Genomic DNA, 22542 nt, shown 5'->3' on the forward strand with positions numbered 1-22542 from the left:
ATGACCAGGGCCCCCACAGTACTGTAACCACCAATGATGTATTACCTGACAGTAGGATGATGACCAGGGCCCCGCAGTACTGTAACCACCAATGATGTATTACCTGACAGTAGGATGATGACCAGAGCCCCCACAGTACTGTAACCACCAATGATGTATTACCTGACAGTAGGATGATGACCAGGGCCCCCACAGTGCTGTAACCACCAATGATTACCTCCTTCCTCAGAAGTACAGGCTGGTGGAGAGTGACAAGCTTTACTCTGACCTTGACAACATCTGTGTGTTCCTTGACAACCAAAACCAGGATGTACATCACCCAGCCAACAAAACTACTGGCAATGCTTACACTGAAATAAGAAAGTTCAAAGATAGTTATATGTATTAAATAATTCTTACAAGTTCCTCAAGTCAGGAGGCAGGTAAATAAATGATATAAGGTTTTACTCCTTATTATGATGGCTGAAGCACTTATTGTCAAGATATTGTGGTGAATATTCTTAATGTGCATAAAGTGCTGATATAGGCAGGCGTAGTTTACGGGTTTGTATGATACGTCCGAATACTAGTTCAAGTTGACTCCCAAGAGGTGAAACCCAACTCCTTGGAACCCCTACTCGCCCAGTGTCCTCACAACAATATTTTAGCAATTAAATCACTGAACAGCCAAAAGTAAGGACACTTAAAGTAAACCCATCTAAACCTCATCAATTTGCATACTTACCCCAGAAAAAATCTGTCATATGTCTGATAATAACTTAGGCCTTGTAAGGCAAGTTGGATGAGTTTCTTACTCTCCTTTATCTGTAATTATTAACGCATTGAAATAAATCTTCTATCAAAACAAAAGTAGTAAATTAAAATAAACTTGACAACTGCACCCATCTTAATTTTCAAACAATAAAACATGAATTGTCAAACCTGGATAAGAGTTTTCCTAGATCAAAAATATGTTTTGATCTTCATATTTATTTCTGATTTCATGTTACCAGCTGAGGGTTCTTGTTTTAATCTGAACTCCTTTTTAAAACACAAATCCCTTACAACTACTGCCTGTGTATCAGTTGCTTTATCATTGTGAACCCACTAGAAATATCACTTTAAATTTTACAGGGTCCAAATTTTATTTCAAAGATAGATCGCAATTGAATATCTAGGTAACAGTTAGTACACATACAATATACCTGCAAAAGTACCTGCCATGGCAAGCTACTTTATGATACATAATAAATTAACAGTATTGTAACTTACTGCTGCAATGAATTTCCCTTCCTGATTCAACTTGTTAATGGATCTGATCATTTTAGTCTGAAATAGGATATTTTCATGAAAACCAACAATTCCAATGATTGTAATGAAATGATTATTTGTGTAATGAAGAATTAATCTCCTTGATATTTTACTAAATGATACATAGCGTTTGCCCACACATAATTAATACAAAAATACAAGTTAAGCATGCGACAGGTTTTACCTTAAATAGACTTACCCTATCCTACATTCAGACATAATAGAATTAAATGAAACTTCTTTGATGTAATAAAACTATTTCTAATGAAATTGATTACTCACTTGTAAGGCAGGGGTCAACTCACTGTAATTATATAGAGAATGTAGTCTAAAGCATGTGTTTAAATTATTAAAAAAAAATATTATATTAACAAATAGAAATCAAACAAACAACTCATGTGGGGAAAAATGTATGGAACTCTCTCATTGATGTACGATGTGCTGATGTTAGCATTAGAAACAGTTACAAGTACATGTACAACAAATTGAGCTTTTTTATTATTATTTTATGGTAAATGTTAAGATTAAATGCAATTAGATGAACAGTCACATCTTAAAGATAATCCTTAAATATCTAGCATAATTATAATACCTTGTAGTTTAAACTTTAATTGAATGTCCAGTTACATTTCTTTATTAACAACAAAAGATTAATAAACATGACATTACAATCCTTATGACTCACCTATAAGGTCTAAAGGTCATTGATAAGGTTGTTTGTTTTCTCTGTTCCATCTTAATCTGCAATCAAAATTTGAATTTAAATTACAAAAAACAAAAAAAAAAACACTTTTTCTTATTTAAGTTATGTATGTGATAAAATGATAAAACAAACATGTACGTCTCTCGTGTACAAGAACTTGGCACCTTGTGTTACAAGTTCTGTTGACCAAGATTTGGCAAAAACAATATTAAATAATAATTACCAGACCAATTCTACACTCAATTTAACACACCTTGTCAACAAAACAGACCAAGAGGCATTTTCTATACACTCAAGTCATCACATTATCAATCTTACTAAAATATAAACTTTATTTATTTTACATCAATTAAGAAACAAGTTATACAACTTAATGTAAATCACTCTTGATGGCCCGAATATAAGCGGACAAGGTCTTACTTTGTGTGGGAGGAAACCAGATTAACAGAAGAAAACCCATGTTATCGTGCAGCTAGGTAATCCCTAACCTTCTTACATCTGTTCCAGGGATTGAACCCCGGGCAGCTAGGTGGGAAGCGAGTGGCTTATCCGCTACACCACCCGAGCACCCAGTCTAATAATAACTAGAACACTGACACGTCAGAAAGGGCCCCGCTATGTGTCTGACGTGCCAAGATGACTGATTTGCAGCCTTTTTGATTCTAATCATATCATGTAGCCATTTTGATTCAAATCATATTGACTTTAATTAATATATTAAGCAATGAATAATTTTATTTATTATGTCATAACAAATTGTTAATAAGTCCAAAAATGGAAAATGTGTCCACAACCTTTGATGCAGTGACCCCATGATTAATTCCTTGTTTAATTCTGAACAACTTTGCATCATAATGTTATAACAAAATGTTTATCAGTTAAGAGCAACAACATTGTGATTTTTTTAAATGTTAAAATCCAAGATGGCCGATTTTTTAATTTAATTTCAGCCTGAAAAAATTACCAAGCAGATCTAGGATGGATGGGGAATCATCATGTAAAATATGGGGAAAATACTCCACTCCCTTCCATCATTAATGTGCAAAAGAAAAAAAACGGACAGACGGACGGACGGACGGACGGACGGACGGACGGATGGACAACCTGATTACTATAGGGCACCCGCATCTCGATGTGGGGCCCTAATTAGGAGAGTGGCATTGAAGATCTAATTTTAATTAGATTGTCACATTATCAACAAAATCAACCAAGATACAAAATCTGCAGTTGATTCATCACTATGTCAGCAAAATCATTCTGATCTACAAGAGTTAAGCGAAGGGAAGTAACTCTGGTAGATCGAAATGCAACAAAACAGGCCAAGAAAAACTTCTATCGATATCACAGTGTAAATAAAACAACCTACCTGGAACTGAGATAGAATCTGTTTAGCGTTGGCAAATAAACTCCGAGATTTCTGCTGATCATCAACATCTAAATAATCTAAAGGAAGGGTGCCCTGGGTAACATACATGAATAATTTTCAAAATGATGACTAGAAAATAATTTAATTATTACAATACAATTGCAAATCATTCAACAATAAAATTCCTTTTAATTCTTTGATACAGTTGATAAAAGTTCATTTATCAAACAATATCAAGTGTTGATTAACTTAAAGCAGAAAGCATATGACAAACATGACCTCTTTTAATTATCAATTACATTTTGTACTTAAAATATTAATAACAAATTTAATAACACTTTATTATTGATTACTTTCGCATTTTAATCAAATTGAATAAACTATTATTGAAGGCCAAAAAAATAAGAAATATAACAAGATTTAAAACATGACCAATAATAAAATTATTATGATATTAGAGTGTCTGTCTTACCACCGAGTTGACTGGGTAGGGGATCCCAATAAGACAAGCCATCAGTGGGGCAATATCAGCCTGGTAATGATCATTAATAATTAACATTATCTAATTATTAATAATACAGTGATATTATAATGTAATTTTACAATGTATATTTAATTAATTCATTTAGTTATTAATGAGCTCTTAGCTCTGATTTATTCTACCAAATTGAGTGAAAAGTGTCTATCTGAATTGTTAATATAATTGGAACATCATGTGTATTGACTCATCTAATGTAAATCAATTTATGGTTGTGTTACATAACAATACTTTATAATGATTGTTCTATTGTACAATACTGTATAACATACATGTAAGTGTAAAATGATGATAGCTGTATTTATATGATTACTAGATACTATACACACAATTTACCTGTTCCACATCTGATCTCATTAGATGGTCTAAATTCCATTCTAAAACACAGAAACAATGAAGACCAATAAAAATTATAATATTAGAAAAAGAGTAATTGGAAAAAAGGAATTAGTATACCATTGCAACAAGATAATGTTGAAGAGCTAATTTTTCAATATTTTAAAAATTGATTTTCAATTATTACATTGACACAGTTAACACCACAGTTATCACTTTCCTTAAACAAGAGGCCCAGAGGGCCTGTATCGCTCATCTGGTTTTTTGTTAGTAATTATCACAAGACTCTGACAATTAGAAAAATAAGCAAAATTGACTCCCAAAGTTTAATTTTGAATCACAACCATACAATGATGCTATTGATACCATACAAATATGCTATCCAAGACATAGGTTCAGACAAAGTAATTTATATGAAAATAGTAGCCTAATTGACCTTTTTGACCTCGTTTATAGTGCCGTTTAAGGCCAGGGGGTAAGCCCTATCATTTGTACAATTTCAAATCCAAACCCTATAAGGATGCTACCATTGCATTATAAGTGCTCTTCCATTCTTAGTTGCAGAGAAGAAGTCGTTCATATGGAAATAGCTAAATTGACCCCTTTTGACCCCACCCTTCAGGCCCCCGGGGGGTCAGCCCCATCATTTGCAAAATTTTGAATCCAAACCCTATAAGGATGTAACCATTGCATTATGGGTGCTATACCATGCTTAGTTTCAGAGAAGAAGTCATTTATATGGAAATAGCCAAATTGACCCCTTTTGACCCCGCCCCTCAGGCCCCCGGGGGGTCAGCCCCACCATTTGCACAATTTGGAATCCCCACCCTATAAGGATGCTACCATTGCATAATGGGTGCTATGCCATGCTTAGTTGCAGAGAAGAAGTCATTTATATGGAAATAGCCAAATTGACCGCTTTTGACCCCGCCCCTCAGACCCCCGAGGGGGTCAGCCCTATCATTTGCACAATTTTGAATTCCCACCCTATAAGGATGCTACCATTGCATTATGGGTGCTATACCATGCTTAGTTTCAGAGAAGAAGTCGTTTATATGGAAATAGCCAAATTGGCCCCTTTTGACCCCGCCCCTCAGGCCCCCGGGGGGTCAGCCCCATCATTTGTACAATTTTGAATCCCCACCCTATAAGGATGCTACAATTGCATTATGAGTGCTATCCCATGCTTGGTTTCAGAGAAGAAGTCGTTTATATGGAAATAGCCAAATTGACCCCATTTGACCCCGCCCCTCAGGCCCCCGGGGGGTCAGCCTCATCATTTGTACAATTTTGAATCCAAACCCTATAAGGATGCTACCATTGCATTATGGGTGCTATCCCATGCTTGGTTTCAGAGAAGAAGTCGTTTATATGGAAATAGCCAAATTGACCCCTTTTGGCCCCGCCCCTCAGGCCCCCGGGGGGTCAGCCCCATCATTTGTACAATTTTCAGTTAGTAGCCCATAAGGATGCTACCAGTCAAATTTTGTTGAAATCCGACCAGTGGTTATGGAGAAGAAGTCAATTGTTGACGGACGACGGACGCTGGACGCTGCGGTATCCCATAAGCTCACCTCGGTCCTTTGGACCAGGTGAGCTAATAAAGCCACCAAACAAGAATTTCAAACACATTCAATACCTTTAGAATATAAGTCTTGTTCTAATAGTTCCTGTCTAGTCTTTGGTTGTCTGACCCCAGCTCCCCATGCAACAAGCGGGGTCAAGGTCTCATGTGGGTGTCCAGCTCCATGGGAACCTACAACGAAAAGTAAGAAACAAAACAGTGAACCATCAATAAATTAAAAGTTTTTACAGCATAAATGCATTTCTGACAGTACATAGATCACATATATCTAGCTAGGGTAGATAACAATTATATACCATAATTAACAGTTTGTTTATACACACCCCAGTTGGTCATGCCGTGATCGGCAGTCATCAGGTAGGCTGTTTTTCCGTCCTTATTATAATACATCTCTATCAGCTCAGTCATTTCCTTTATTCCTTTATCCACAAGTCGTATATTCTCTGTGTATTCACTGCAAGCAATTTTATTACAATACTGATAAACAATTATGTTAATCATATTAGTAATAGTGTGATATTAAATTAATCTTGCTTGATTACATATGCATTTATTGACTTTGCCTGAAGATTTACTGACCTGGATTGAGGTTTGTGAGAGTGACCATTGGTGTCTATTCCTAGAAGGTGGAAAAAAAATACTATCTTGTCCTGGTGAAGTTGTTTTGTCAATGTCTTATCACTGCTGGCTTTGTTAAATAATGTCTGGAATGTGACATAAATAAGATTATTAGAATTCAACATTAATGAAATAATAAAGTTAAGAGCATGTTAAATGAAATAAATGCATTTATTACAAATGTAGAAAATATATAATCAAGAAATAAAGGATCCTCAACATCCAAGAAGTGTTCTTTTCCCTTTATTTTGGTCAGGATATTGATGTGGTCGACATGTTTCGACCGCTAGGCAGCCGTCATCAGGATGACTTTTACAAATTTTATCTACCCTGAAGTACACATTTGCGGTTCAAATTGGTTACAGTTGTTAAATACATTGTGATGTTATGGATACATAGCATTGTGACGTCATAAGAAGGAGCTCTACTGAATACCGCAAGGTATCTATCCATCAAGTGTACCGCTATTTGAAACAAGATGAGCGTTGGTTCTTTTCTTTATATCTTATTCCAAATGTAGAAAATGTAGAAAGATGATCGAGTCAATATATGCCACTAACCCTGACACGGTCAAACACCCATGTGTCTAATTTGGAGGAGTCGGAATCAGCAAAATCTTCTAATTCTGATGGATACTGGTCAGTCAGCACATGGTCACCACTGGCTCCTGTAATATTGTGGGAGGAGCATAAGAAGATGGATATTAGGAAAAAGCATGCTCCTTACTAATGGATACATACATTTACTGTAAACAAGAAGGCTTGTTTGGCAAAATCTTTTTTTTTCATTTCATCCTATTCTGAGAATTGTTTAAGCTATCATATTTATTGAATTTTAATATTCCTTACACTGGAAATGAAATTCTGCTTTCCATGTGTAATACACTGAATGCACGGCAATGATTAGAAGAATGTCTATATGCTTATTTTTAAAAGAATAAATGACACAAAAAGGGAAATAACTTGTACAACTTCACCAACAGCAATTTTAAATTAAGGCCACACCAATTTGAAAAATAGTTCTTAGGGATTTAGGGGGGAAAAAAGATGGGCGAGAGGGTGGTTTTTTTTTTTCCAATTTTCATTTTCCAAAAAAAATGGGGCGAGCAGTATCAAAAATGAGAATAAGATTTATACAAACATTAACACAAGGCTAAATCCATTATATTTGTGTTTTATTTACATGCAGGTTATAGTATTTTTTGTTTTGAGATTCAAAAGAAAAGACATTAATAACATCCATGGCCTCTGTGCTATTGAGTTGTCTGAAAGACTAATTGTTGTCTGAACAATGTTCATGTGCAAAGATTTTAAGAGAACAAGGTAAAAACTGGTCAATATAATGATAAATTCAACATTTATTAACAACAATAATACCTGACTACTATGCCTTGGCATTGAAAAAAAAATTAATTATCAAATTCAAATATATCTATACTATAAATCAACAGTATTTTTATTTCTTGTCCAGGTGGAACTCTACTAAAACACTATAGGAGAATCATAAATATTCTTGATCTACAATATCGGGAACCTATAAAATTTTGCCACACCCAATAGAACAAAAGGTTAGCATTTGCGTACATGAAAATACTTTTTTTTTCTTATGTAAATTTACATTTAAAAAAAAAAAAGAATTTTCAAGTATGAAAATGTAATAATTGGATTGTTTTAGAGTCACACAAAATCAAATGTAAATATATTAGAAATTAAAAATCACAGTATAGATATAACTTGACTAGTCATGCAAAACTATAGAAGCATTCAATATCATCTGACATATTAATTTCAATTGCATTAATCAGGTTGGGCACCTAAAAATGTATAGCCATAATAGCGATATAAAGCTATAGTAGCTATTTATAGCAATACAAAACTGACGGTAAACAACATTTTTGAAGATAAAGTTGCTTCCTCTCAAAACCGACTCGTGAAACTTGCAATGATTGTTTATAACGATCATTCAAACATACAGAAAGCAGTTTTGATGAGGTATAATTAAGTAAATTAAGTTAATTATTGCTCTATTGTTTCGAACCAAAAAGTGGTTACATAGTGTTCAAATCATCCTTATACACATTCCCTGCAAGTTTCATGAGTCGGTTTAGAGCGCAAGCATTTTTATCTCCAGAAATGTTGTTTTTCGCTAGTTTTGTATAGCTATAAGTAGCTATTATAGCGATATATATCGATGAATCGAACAAATCTTTAAATGTCTTACGGTACAGGGAACAACATCTCTGTCAAAAGTTCTCACAGTTGCAACATAAACACCTGCCATTTTTGCATTCGTTTTTAATTAATCTGGTTCCCTTTTGCGCTTAAACTTTCGTTTTCTTATTGGTTTAAGCGCTCAAGTGATAAGGATTTCAGCGTGTCTAAACCACAAACCAGAAACGGGAAGGGAAAAATTGGACATTGGTTCTTCGGATTTCCAAGCATCTGAAATAGGGGCGGTAAATTTTTTTATATTTTATTTTCTAACTTTTCCATTTTAGGGGCGGGAAATCCCGAAGAACTAGGTTTCAAATTGGTGTGGCCTAATTTTAACAAATTATGGACTCGGTAACCTTTCGCAAACATTGGTAATATGTCAGGGCTGCCCCAGGACCATGTTCTGCGACTCTCATTGAAAACAGAGTCAAACTCCACAGGGTTCTCCTTCCATCCTTCAAAGAAAAAAAAACAAGATTATGTAAAATGATAAACAATTATCCTCTGGTAACATTAAGCAAAACTTGATATTTTTGAGATCTAAATGATTTCAATATCAGTTCCTAATGGTCTACATATTTTAATACTTTTTTTATTTATTTCAAATAACCAGAAAATGTTTGATAAAACAAACATAAACACAAAATCTAGAAATCGTTTAGCTTGCACATTTTCAATTTATATAATCCTCTATGCAATTTTGCTTTCCATAGAAAAGTTTTTCTTTCCAATCAACATTTTAGGTGTTTTATCACATTTCTATCAGATGATTTTACTATATAAGAATGTTTAAACCCATAACCTGTCCAGGTTTGAATTATCAAATTTCAGTCTTTCATCTGACACCTTCACCAAAGTTTGATCTATTATTTGATACCTTTAGCAACAGCACTGACATCTTCATAGAAGCCTGCAATCATGGCCACATGTCCAGGTCTGGACTCAGTTGGTACTCGGGTGTGAGACACACCCCATGCACCTGTTTTCTCTATGACCGTTCTGAAAATAAAACCAGTCATTATTAGTTACACAAATACTAGCAATATTTTATATTGATTCTCACTCTGATTATCTGTTATTGGAATAACTTATTCTTAAAGTTTATTCAATGAATGACTTAAACAGTAACAAGTACTTTAATATCAGTGAATTATTAACAAGAGGCCCAGAGGGCCTGTATCGCTCATCTGGTTTGTAATGCCAAGTAATGTTCTGAATACAGGTTCATTGTTTCTTTTCTGAAGGAATTTTAATATTAACCTCTAAATCCCCTATTGGGCCCCACCCCTCCTGCCCCCAGGGGGTCAGAGCCAAAATTTATACTAGTCTGTTCCCCTTCCCCCAAGGATGTTTATGGCCAAATTTGGTCACATTCCAAGCAAAACTCTAGGACAAGTAGCGATTTAAAGGATTTATCTCTATTTCCCCTATTGGGCCCCACCTCTCCTGCCCCCGGGGTATCAGAGCCAAAATTTATACAAGTTCTGTTCCCCTTCCCCCAAGGATGTTTGTGGCCAAATTTGGTTACATTCCATTCAGAACTCTATGACTAGTAGCGATTTAAACAATCTGATTGAAATACAGATCCTTATAACCACTCCGTTCAATAGAGGATCTGAGAAAATCCGATTAAGGGTCATGTTCGGATGACCTTTATACCACGTGTAATTTAGATCAGATGCATTTTCTGCACGTTGCTCTGTCAATTGACAACGCCATTTCGCCCTTGCATAGAAATACGATTAGCTTTATTGTGCTCTTTGGGCGAGATGACTACGTACACGGAAATAATTCTGACAGATTTTCAAACTATTTCGTCCCCTGAAATTCACTGTCAAAATTTTGCCAGCAGCAATTTGATTGGCCGTTTACAAAGGTCATTTGGACATGACCCCTAATGGGACTTCCTCAGATTCTCTTATCTAACGTAGTGATAATAAGGATCTGTATTTTAATCAGATTGCGATTTAAAGGATTTACCTCTATTTCCCCTATTGGGTCCCGCCCTTCCTGCCCCCAGGGGACCAGAGCCAAAATTTATACATGTTCTGTTCCCCTTCCCCCAAGGATGTTTGTGGCCAAATTTGATTACATTCCATTCAGAACTCTATGACTAGAAGCGATTTAAAGGATTTACCTCTATTTCCCCTATTGGGCCCCGCCCCTCCTGCCCCCGGGGGACTAGAGCCAAAATTTATACACGTTCTGTTCCCCTTCCCCCAAGGATGTTTATGGCCAAATTTGGTTACAATCCATGCAGAACTCTAGGACAAGTACCGATTTATAGGGTTTACCTATAATTCCCCTATTGGGCCACGCCCCTTCTGCCCCTGGGGGACCAGAGCCAAAATTTATACAAGTTCTATCCCCTTTCCCCAAGGATTTTTGTGGCCAAATTTGGTTACATTCCATTTCAGAACTCTATGACTAGTAACAATTTAAAGGATTTACCTCTATTTCCCCTATTGGGCCCCGCCCCTCCTGCCCCCGGGGGATCAGAGCAAAAATTTATACAAGTTCTGTTCCCCTTCCCCCAAGGATGTTTGTGGCCAAATTTGGTTACATTCCATGAAGAAATCTATGACTAGTAGCCCCTCCTGACCCCGGGGGACCAGAGCCAAAATTTATACAAGTTCTGTTCCCCTTCCCCCAAGGATGTTTGTGGCTAATTTTGGTTACAATCCATGCAGAACTCTAGGACAAGTAGCGATTTAAAGGATTTACCTCTATTTCCCCTATTGGGCCCCGGGGGGGTCAGAGCCAAAATTTATACAAGTTCTGTTCCCCCTCCCCTAAGGATGTTTGTGGCCAAATTTGGTTACAATCCATACAGAACTCTAAGACAAGTAGCGATTTATAGGATTTACCTCTATTTCCCCTATTGGGCCCCGCCCCTCCTGCCCCCGGGGGGTCAGAGCCAAAATTTATACAAGTTCTGTTCCCCTTCCCCCAAGGATGCTTGTGGCCAAAATTTGGTTACAATCCATGCAGAACTCTATAACTAGTAGCGATTTAAAGGAAATGTTGACGGAAAGACGGTCGACGGACGCCGCGCCATGATATAAGCTCACCGGCCCTTCGGGCCAGGTGAGCTAATAATAAAGATTTCTGTGTGCACATATTCTTTATCAATAAATTAACATCAACTTGTTTAGTCATTTGATTTTAAATTATCCCTGTTTCTATCAAGTTGCATTGTTGAAATACATGTATGATATAACCTATTAATATAATTTGTACCTTAGATATGGAGCCCTTGATTTTCCATCACTGTCAAATTCAAAAAATTTGTCTGCTCTGAGACCATCAGCCACAAATAGAACTAGTCTTTTTGCAGGAGGAGATTGGTTGGATACATGTGGTGTCATACCATGTACCAATGGAGAGGTGAAATAAATGTCAAATATTGAGTAGAAAAGAATGATGTGAACAAACAAGCCAGTCAGGATCAGGGCCCATGTCCTCATGATCAGGATTCTGAAATGAACATATTTTTTAAAAACTCTATACAATATTAACCTCATATTTTCAAATTAATTTTACATGTACATTTTAGATGTATAATATGAAGAAATCTACTATTATAGTAATCAATGACAATAACAAAAAGATAGCAACCACATCTACAATGTCATCCTCGAGACTCCAGGGATTCTGATCAGTTACGATATCTGAACCAATCACAGGCCAGCAAAAATTTCCTTTGAAGACTTCAGAGAAAGTGACATCCAACGTAAAAGCCACTCAGTCAACCACAGTGTACCACTATATGACTCTTTTGATTTGCATCAAAAGACTTAATTACCAGTTCTGTTCCGTTGCCTCCAGTTTTACTATGAAATTAATCCAGGAATGTATACGTAGAGATCGTAAGTAATCAGAACCCGTGGAATATCGAGGATGCTACAATGTAGGTTCGTTCTTGAAGTTCTGATTGAAAGTAGAAATGTATTATACAATACATATATATATACAATGTATATCCATAACATATAAAAGATAAGTACAGTATATTAACAGATTAATATCAAAAAATACAGATACTATAAATAGGAACTGGACTTTTTATATTAATATCAGAAACATTCCGGTACACTGTAAATATATACGTCAATTGGTAAAGCCGACCTTCAGAGAGCTCACAGTCATGAAATCAATGCATGTACATGCACTGCTGACAGCTGGCTGATGTAACAGTACCCAGCTGATGTGTCAAACATTGACTGATTGAAGATTCGTCATGAACAAGATATTTCAAATGTTGGTATGCTGTATATGAAAGAATTACCTCCGTTAATTGTAAATAATGCCTTTTCAAATTCATGAAGATCTTAGCAGTGAAGTATGTAGTAAATTAGCTGTATTTACATTACGCGGAACAGGCTTTCTATGACCGGTAGTGTAGAGTTATCTCCACTTCAATTTGTTATCTTCTCGTTGATTGGTTAAGCTATACAATAATTATCCAATGAGAGATACTGATACATTTCAGTCAATTTATTTTACTTCCGGCAACAAAAAAGGGAAAAACACTACTGGACCTAACACGGAAACTTATCGCAGCAGAAGAAACAAACATGCGGCGACAAATAGAATGGGCGATGTGGGCAAACGAGCAAGCTGTTGCTAGTTCATTCAGTAGGCATCCCTGCATTCTTCCTATTGGGTTTTTGATTTTTGGCACGGATTCAAACCACAAATGTCTAGAGTAAACTGTAACGGGGGAGGGGGGGGGTTAACTGTAAGGAAAGGGGTAACTGACTGTTATGCTGGATCTCACTAATGATAGACCAACCACCGGATATGGGTAGCTGTCCTGCATTTGTCTTTAAATCATGATCAATTGCCCATCAATAAGTTATCCAAATGCAAGTTTCTTGGAAATTAAATAGTTATAAAAAAATCTTAATTTTAATATGGCACTAAACTATTAATATGACTTTGTGCATTATTACTCCAAATGAGAAAGGCTTCATTGTTTAACTTTGTAATAGTCACAATATTACTTACTTTGCTTATATTTTACTATAGAAGGAAAAAAAGAACACAGGTGGTAAGAGTAAAACTCATTCATCCATGGCACAATACATAGTAGTCAATGCCACTGTGGAGAGCACTGACAGACTGATATAAATTGCCATCTTTACTTACGGCAAAACAAGACAATAGCAATAAATTACAATAATATTTCTTACACAATAACATAGAGTCTATATATAATTTTATTATATGACTGGTGTTTTTGCTGTATTTTGATTGGCCGACACGTTTCTCAGAAGTATTCATCAACTGCGATATCAACCCTGAAATGGGCGGCGAAAAGCATGTGAGGGTACTGGACTCAGTCCAGATACCTCTCACAAGTCCAGTAGCCTGTGTCAAAAATAGATCGAGGGAAACTCCCTTTAGATGTGACGTCATAATCACTTTTGACGTCGAGTCGTACCCAAATATAGCGTAACGGGAGTTTCCTTATTCAATGACGTCGGATTAATCTATTGTGACGTCATTATACATAGTTGGCAACATATACATAGTCGGCAACAAGTTTACTGCGATCAACGGTGATCAACTGCAAACTTCAATTTATGGAAAACGTTCAAGAATACCAGACGGGAAGTTGATGCATCGATAAAATATTCCGGTTTTACTAGTCTAAAACATTAGCAAGAAACATTTGGATATTTACCATGGAATAGATAAACTGCTTTAAGTTTGTAAAAGGAACATTTGAAAATATCATCCTGTTTATTGTAGTTAAGTCTTTTTGAAGAACCGGGTTAATATCCTGTAAATGTCATATAATAAAACTGTTATCGACCTATTTTCAGGTGGATACAGTGAGTTATCAACCCTCGAAAATGATATAACCCATCGGCCTCCGGCCTCTGGGTATATCACTTACTCGGGTTGATAACTCACCGTATCCACCTGAAAATTGGTCGATAATTGTATAATATATAATTGAATCTGTGTAAAGCAATCTGAATGTCACGTACCGGGGTATATCAGTTTTAGATAAAAAAATATATTTAAAACCATTTTTTAAGTTTTTTTCATTTCACAGAAACTTGCATTTGGGAAATTAATCTGTTAATCAAATGCAGAAGTTACCCATATGCTGGATTTTGCCTATGTAACCTAATTAATGATGACTCTTGTATATACATGTATATACCAGTGTACTTATATATAATTATATTGCATGCGATACTATTCATACCATGATTCACTAAAGTATTTTTCATGTGTTAGTTGCTAAATGTTATAACATCAGATCCCAGTGCTCGTAAATATGGTATTATTTTCTTATCTACAAATGTCTGACATCTGTAGTCAAACATTTTTACCATGTACACAGTATACAAAATGTATGTTAAACTTCAAACTGGTAACATTTATGAAATCGGAGAGCTTTTTATTTTTCAGTTTTGATTTCTGGAGGAATCATCGGTGTAGCAGGTTTATTCAAAGGCTGGGAATTTGGAATCTATGGAATGTATCCTTTCTTGAAGCAGTAATGTACATTAGCTGCAACATTGTAGCTCAAAAGACTTTTAGACAGAAAATGGTGTCGCCTTTAGAGCTACAATTGGTGACTATTACTGCTAATGGAGCAAAGTAATGATTATGCAAACCATTATAAAACTTTTATTTGCATTTCATCTTACTTGTTCGATATCGCTAACTTACTAGGCAATAAAACTGAACCTCATAGGTTATCAAAAATCCACTGAGGCATTTTTTTTTTTTTTTTTTACGTAATACATATGAAGGTCTTTCTGAAGGGGATTTTTACGGCAAGTCCAGAAATTGTGAATATGACGTTGTGTGAGCGGAACGATAGATATTAAAAATGGTGTTATGTTATGTTATGTTTGTTTTGGACAAAAATAATATGTAAATGCATGTATACGCATCAGATAATTGGAAACCTACAACAAAGTATAGAAAACTGTGCCCGAGTGATTTTTCGGAGGCAGTGCTCCACTACGACACATAGGGACCAATTCGTACCCGGCCGAAACGTATAGTAGGCCGGGTACGTATATAATTTGTTCTATAAAGTACATGTGCTTCTATATTAAAGCAAGTATACACATGTATGTATACGCTTGCTACAATGTGGTACAAACTTATGCCAACTTAATTAATAAAGTTAATAATGTACAATATAAATACATGTAAATGTAAATGGAATACTATTAAGTTACTAAAAGATCATATGTGTATATCATTTAGCTGTTAGTTTTGTTTTCCCAAGAAAATCATTCAGTCTGAAATTTACTCTATTGAGTTTAATTGTGGTGTTACATTTTATGATTACGTTATGTACATTGTATGAGAGATTGATAACTAGTGTCTGAATGGGTTTCCTTCTCAGGGCTGAATTGGCTATTATAGTGTTCCAACATTTACCACTTCCCTTCCACATAGCTTTCCTCCACATCCTAAACCTAGCACATCTTTGATTGGCCCTAGTTACCATTTAAAGTATGCATAACAAAAACGAACAGTGGCTTCCTTCACCATATCATCAGTATTGCAGGTATTTTGGTGTTAGTTATAGAGTATCCCAGAGGAAAACGGAAAACAGGAAATTTTACTCTGGAAAGAAAGTAAGATTTTTTTCTTATGCTAGGTTTACACTATGTTCCCGGCGGCCACGGGAGCCCCGTTTCAGGCCACCGTGGACAAAACGTGATGACCGCGAGACAACGTGAAACAACGCAGAAGGACGTGATAGACAAACGTGAGGGGCCGTGATTACCGTGGATGCCGTGCCAGATTTTCAAACTGTCAAAAAATTTGCCACGGCAGTCACGGTACAGATGGTGAACGCCACAGGACGTGATAAAACGGGATTGACGTAACAAAACTTGACAGTGCGTACGAGGCCGTAACAGAACTTCAAGACGGTCCGTGGTGGAACGGGCAGCAAGCACGTTCCCCAGAAACTCACGGTGATTTCAAGTTTTGTGACGTTCTGTTGCGTTTTTTCCACGTTTGATCACGGTTGATGCAGATTGCCTGCACGTTTTGTGCCGTTTTGTCCAGGTTTGTCAAGGTTTTTACGGCAAGCCAAGGTGGATGAAAACCGTTTGGATGCGTTCTGTCAAGGCATCTCACGGCTTGTAGCGGTTGAAAGCCCGACGTGATACGACATGTTACATCATATTACGATTATAGGTTGCAAGCAATATATGATGGAGTATCATTGCCTGGCCTAGCTGGTTTATATTTGCTACTTCATTGAATTATTTGTATTAATGAATAGAAATAGTCATTATCAAATACATTTAAACCCTCTAATTATACCAAAGCTATTATTGCAAAAGGCAGATTAAATGAATACAGAAAAAAAATATTTGCGTAAAAACACTTGGCTATGATAATTATATATTTATACCAAATATGCTTTTATCAAATTTTGTAATTAAAACGTGTTTGAAATGACATTTTCGGCAATAAATATTGTTTCAGTTGCTCCAAAAACCCGGCATAAGACTTTCATCCTAGTAAGCTTTGGCGGACCGTGAAAAATGTATTGGAGTTCGATCAAAACGTGTAAAACGTAGCAGACCTCATCAGATCGTAACAGGCCAGGAGAGAACGGAGTGGTATCCTTGATAGACCGTGCTAAAGCCGTAGTGTTCCTTTAACCTCCGGGAACAGCACTTTCCCCTATATCCACGGTCCACCACGTAATCCGTAAAAGACCGTGGCAAAACTTCACAAGACCTAGCTCAACTTAAATACAGTTGCAAAAATAGCCAAAATTCCACGGCGCACCACGTTTCGGGCAAACGGGGCTACCGTGGTCGCCGGGAACATAGTGTAAACCTAGCATTATATGTAGGGTATATATTAATCTGTACACTTGTGTATAGAACCAGATCAAGGCCAATTTCTTGTAATGGAAGTTTCATACAGTGTAACTTATACCGGGCCTGTACACTGAATTGTAATAAAACAAATATCCATTACATCACCAATTATTTTGGCAGAACAATGTCAGTAAAATGGTACAATAATGCATGTTTTCTAACTACAGATGGCAAAGACCACTGTCCAGGCTACTGAACTGCTGTGGGCCAGTCACCCGTAACTACTTTGTCAGATTTATCATGCACCTAATGTAAGTAATCTGTATATTCTGTATTTTAACTGTTAATTGAGGTATTATGCAGATTTTTACTTTTTTGGGTGTTAATATATATATATAGAGATAAATGGTTTATAGTGTTGAACCATATAGGTACATATATTTAGCACACTGGTAAGTCAAAGACCCACTATAGACTAATGTATCTCTATACAATGTATATTAGTCTATAGTGGGTCTTTGATTTACCAGCGTGCTAAATACCTATAGTTGAACTGTTTTATTATTATTTTGATTGTTTTTTTATTAATAAATATATTTTAGAACACTTAATTATCCCATAGATAATATCAGGTAATTGATTTTTTAAGAAGTATAAGTCTTACTGAAGTTATTATGTTCTGCCTGAATCATTGCCATATATACATGTAATGTTTTTGTACAAAACCAATTTTCAAAACATCATAACTCAAATTAATAATAACTTCACTTCCTCAAACTGCTGTTTCACCTCAATTGGTAAATAATGTAACACAGTAGACGCTATGATAGGTAGGTTTAAGAGAGTATATGTTTATGGTTACTGGTTATATGTTCATTATTATTTTGCCATCAGTCACGGATCGATTTCAATTTTACAGACTGTGTGTACCGGCCTGTTTTATACTTGCCAATCTACTGGGAGGTGTTTGTCTCTTCATCACAAGTATGATTTATATGGTGGTGAGTATCTAATGCAAACCAATTATCTTAATGTCATAATATATGAATTAAAAGAAAATTCAGTATTAATCAACAAATACTTTTATTCCCCTCACAACAAAGCAGGGGCATGAGACTTTAGAATCACGCTGTCTTGATGTCTCTTAGTTACAATGGTTACCAAAGGAAATGCCACAATGAACTTTATATGGATGAACATGTTGTTGGTTTTGAGAGATGACAAATATATAAGGTATTTTCTTACTTATTTCCAAAAATATCTAGAACATCATTTGGTTGCTATGGTCTTCAATATGCGGGAGAGCAGGTAAAATATAATTTTATATAGTTAGTCACTGATTTGCAGTTTTAGTTTATCCAAAAGATAGCATGACCTGGTAATTTTCCACCTTAAAATTGTAACAGTGTCTTGGCATACACATAGCTTACTAAGCTCATATTATTCATTATAATAATACAGACAATTAATATATATATAACACTGAAATCTTGCATGTATCTAAAGATATTGTGAGTTTTTTCTCTCGGAATTACTTCCCTTTGGTCCAATCTGTAAAGGTGCATAATGAAAGAAGGAGGGGTATGATACTTATAGGTGACAAAAAATGATACAATTATTTGTCTGTAAAATAAAAAAATGTCAAATTAAACCAATACACTATGGTTAATATGGAGTACTTATGATGTTTGTAGGCGGCCTTCCGAGGAGAGGAGTGGATAGCTGTGGGTTTAGAGGTAAAGGAAGAGGATCCGGTCAGGGAGTTGAAGTCCTTCAAACAACCTCGGAAACCTCCACCACGATTCCGTGGTGAGCCACAAGAGGGAGACAACCGTGTATAAGAGTAGGAAAAGGAAAAACTGAAAGGGTGACACAAAACATTCACCAGCAATGTGTTCACACAGTGATTTTATCATTCCAACTATACTCCTACAAATTGTCCTTTAATTATAGGAAACTGTGACCTTTCTATGACTTCAACATGTAGCTATATTTATTATTCAAAATTTTGCTACATTATCATTGGATACAAAGATCTATTATATTGTATATCAACAGTCATTTGAAATATTTTATAATTCCAAAACCTTTTGGTCAATTATTTAACTTTTTGAAATTATTTTATTTATGATTACAGAATAAGCACGGAAATACAGCTTTCAAACCTTTTGGTCAATTATTTAACTTTTTGAAATTATTTTATTTATGATTACAGAATAAGCACGGAAATACACCTTTCAAAAATATTTTATAATGATAGGCATGCCTCTTTATAAATTTTATTCAGGGAGAAAGAGGATTGTAGCCATAGTGGCTCTCACAATTCATAATTGATTGGTCCATTATGGGTGAAAATACCCTTTAATGTTATATACATTTGTATAATAACCAAGTTGTTTTCTATGCACTTTTTGATATTTTTTTTAGATTCATCAGTCATTAAAAAATTATAAAGATTATAAAAATCCATATACATAATTCTGAAATTGAATTGTTAATTTTTGTTAAAATTAGTATAAAAAAAAATTAGGGAAACATTCATCCTTTATGTGTTTGATGATAGTATATTAACTGTTTATATTTTTGGGCTACCAGTATTAGCATATTGACTCATTTTTGTCTTCTAATGTCGAAATTGCAAACTGGTAGTGGTTCTTGTTGTTATGTACATCTATATTATGTGCATTTTTGGCATGAAAATTGAGATTATTGTTAAAATACTGTATACAAATTTTACAGGATTTTATTAGTACCCCGGTATATGTACATGTATAAGGTATATAAGTATACATTATGTATGACCTTGATAGGTTTTTGAAGAAAAAAGACAATTGGTTTGGTGATAATTTCCTTATCATGATTTGCCTTGTAGCAGAACTTGTTAATAGATTAAAATATCAACTTTGGTAAACTCTGGGTCGGGGATTAACTTAAGAAAGGTTGCATAATTTGTATCTATAATTAATACTGCACAAAAATTTACTAATATTGTTACTGTATAACCATAAGCATACTGGTAAAATGCTATATAACTTTTTTAAATGTTTTCTTTACAAAGTACATTATTTGCCTCATTTATGTTACTCAATCCAGATTCTGGATATTAAACATGCTGCCTTCAGTCTATTTCAAAGGTAAAATATACCTCCTGTAAAGAAGTTAAGAGGGGGGGATACACTAGCATCGGATCTTCTGTCCGTTCATCTGTCCTTCTGTCTGTCTGTCTGTCTGTAGACACAACTTTGTCCAGCAAACTCCTCCTAAACTTTATGTACTTGACAGATTTTGATAAAATTTGGTACACAGAACCCTGACATAAAGGGGAGTTGAGTAAACTATATAGGGTCCTGCAATGGCCCCTATTAATGGAGTTATTACTAAATTTGTGCAATGGGGGTATTAGTTGTCCACTCAGGCGACAGTTCTAGTAACAACAATCATAGTCTTCTCTTATGAAAGGTTTTATTGGGTACAGATGGATCAGCTTATATATATATATATAGAAAAAAATGCACAAACGACGAAGTCTTCGTTAAGCATTAGTGCTTTCACTTTATCTTCAGATGCTCAACTGTAGTTACATGGTAACAATAACAACAACAACACATGATGACGTCATAGGTTTGTTGACGTCACAATATATGAAGGGGAGGTAAATCTTAAATTAGACTATTTAGTTTAGGTTTAAATAATTTGATAAAATACTTTTCTTTCTCTTTTCTTTCTAAAGCAGTGTCTGTGTACATTTTGTAAAATGGAAATATTTTAAAGTTCTTTTGTCCACATACATCAAGATGTTCACCTATGACGTCATCATGTGTTGTTGTTGTTATTGTTACCATGTAACTACAGTTGAGCATCTGAAGATAAAGTGAAAGTGGTAATGCTTAACGAAGACTTCGTCGTTTGTGCATTTTTTTCTTTTTCTATATTATTACACCAGACAATGTGAAGATTATTTTTTTCTGTATATATATATAGTCTCACTGGCACAAATAGTAATGACAACATACATTCCAAACATGTTGATATTATAAGATAACACAGCCTTCTGACATTCTCTTATCAGGTCTGTTATGTGGTTTACATTTCTTTAATAAAATATTTTAGACTCTATTGTTAACTTTTTAAACAGAAAAAAAAAACCCAGATCCGTCAGAGTTACTTCCCTTCATTACTGACTGAGTTTTACTGACAGTGAAACAAGGAAAGTAACTTGGATAGATCAGAACGTTCATATGGATACAAAAGTAAATCCAGTGCATGTGTGGAAATGTTCAAAACAAAAATTTGTAACATATTTAGATTTATATCAAATTTTTGACTCATACAATACTATGTTTGTAGTTGTTTTTAAAATTTTGACAATTGTTTTTACCTCGAACAGAATTCTTAACCATAAACTGATGGAATGTTTTATTTTTCTCTGATATTGAAGGTTGTACATGTACATTTCTATCATATATGTGTTAACCACGTCTTTCAGGATAACATTCCTGATATATTGTACTGTGCCATTTTCAAACCTCTGTATAAATTTTATCTCGTTATGATATTATATATTATTAAATATATATATTTTTTACAATAAGAACTGTTATGTTGTATATAAATTCATTATGTCTCGTATCTCTATTGGTATCTGTCTTGGTGATGGCAAGGTAATTGCTTATTAGGTCATCTGACCCAAATGGTCTTGTAATGTCCGTTGTCGTGAGTAATGCATAAACTTTTATTCAAACGACTTCTTCTCAATAACGAGAGGCCCAGGATACTGATATTGGGCCTGCAGCATGCTGGCATGAAGGCCTACCAAGTTTGTTAAAATGAATTACTTTGACCTTCATTCAAGGTCACAGGGGTCAAATAGGTTTAAATATTTAAAATGACTTCTTGTCAATTACTAAGAGCCCTAGATAGCTATAGACCTGATATTATTGGACCTGTAGCATGTTGGGATGAAGGACAACTAATTTTGTTCAAATGAATGACCTTGACCTTCATTCAAGGTCAAAGGGGTCTAAAATCTTTAAAATGACTTCTTCTCAATAACCAAAATGTCCAG

At 35.1% G+C, this 22542-nt stretch overlaps 2 protein-coding genes across 4 annotated transcripts in view; one reads left to right on the forward strand and one right to left on the reverse strand.

Moving 5' to 3' along the window:
* The window catches only part of LOC138315674 (GPI ethanolamine phosphate transferase 1-like), a 62681-nt gene that overhangs the window by 30859 nt on the left and 9280 nt on the right, over positions 1-22542 (reverse strand). The window contains exons 1-16 of one of the 3 annotated variants that reach the window (XM_069256865.1): positions 12938-13079; positions 11890-12126; positions 9527-9648; positions 9006-9104; positions 6997-7103; positions 6398-6522; positions 6142-6272; positions 5873-5989; positions 4234-4274; positions 3832-3891; positions 3360-3452; positions 1976-2031; positions 1573-1594; positions 1252-1308; positions 725-804; positions 163-350 (exon numbers count right to left, since the gene is read on the reverse strand). In XM_069256865.1, coding sequence (XP_069112966.1) covers positions 163-350; positions 725-804; positions 1252-1308; positions 1573-1594; positions 1976-2031; positions 3360-3452; positions 3832-3891; positions 4234-4274; positions 5873-5989; positions 6142-6272; positions 6398-6522; positions 6997-7103; positions 9006-9104; positions 9527-9648; positions 11890-12116 — 1525 coding nt within the window. In that variant the 5' untranslated portion in view covers positions 12117-12126; positions 12938-13079. Of the gene's footprint in view, positions 1-162; positions 351-724; positions 805-1251; positions 1309-1572; positions 1595-1975; positions 2032-3359; positions 3453-3831; positions 3892-4233; positions 4275-5872; positions 5990-6141; positions 6273-6397; positions 6523-6996; positions 7104-9005; positions 9105-9526; positions 9649-11889; positions 12127-12937; positions 13080-22542 lie in introns of those variants that run through there. The other 2 variants (XM_069256867.1, XM_069256864.1) reach the window with 2 other exon arrangements.
* LOC138315677 (cytochrome b-245 light chain-like) lies at positions 13139-20764 on the forward strand. Its single transcript, XM_069256872.1, has 6 exons — positions 13139-13287; positions 15079-15148; positions 16191-16268; positions 17705-17788; positions 18397-18478; positions 19172-20764. Exons 1-6 carry the CDS (start codon positions 13227-13229, stop codon positions 19316-19318), a joined length of 522 nt encoding a protein of 173 aa, XP_069112973.1. The 5' UTR covers positions 13139-13226; the 3' UTR covers positions 19319-20764.

Source organism: Argopecten irradians, chromosome 2 (genome assembly GCF_041381155.1).
Source record: "Argopecten irradians isolate NY chromosome 2, Ai_NY, whole genome shotgun sequence".
Classification (NCBI taxonomy): Eukaryota; Metazoa; Mollusca; class Bivalvia; order Pectinida; family Pectinidae; genus Argopecten; species Argopecten irradians.

Bases quoted from the DNA above. Each gene is read 5' to 3' on its own strand.
- LOC138315677 (XM_069256872.1), top strand. From the start codon at position 13,227: ATGCGGCGACAAATAGAATGGGCGATGTGGGCAAACGAGCAAGCTGTT. The intron at 13,288-15,078 runs GTAGGCATCCCT...TTTATTTTTCAG, and splicing joins AGCTGTTGCTAGTTCATTCA to TTTTGATTTCTGGAGGAATC. The intron at 16,269-17,704 runs GTAAGATTTTTT...TTCTAACTACAG, and splicing joins AATTTTACTCTGGAAAGAAA to ATGGCAAAGACCACTGTCCA.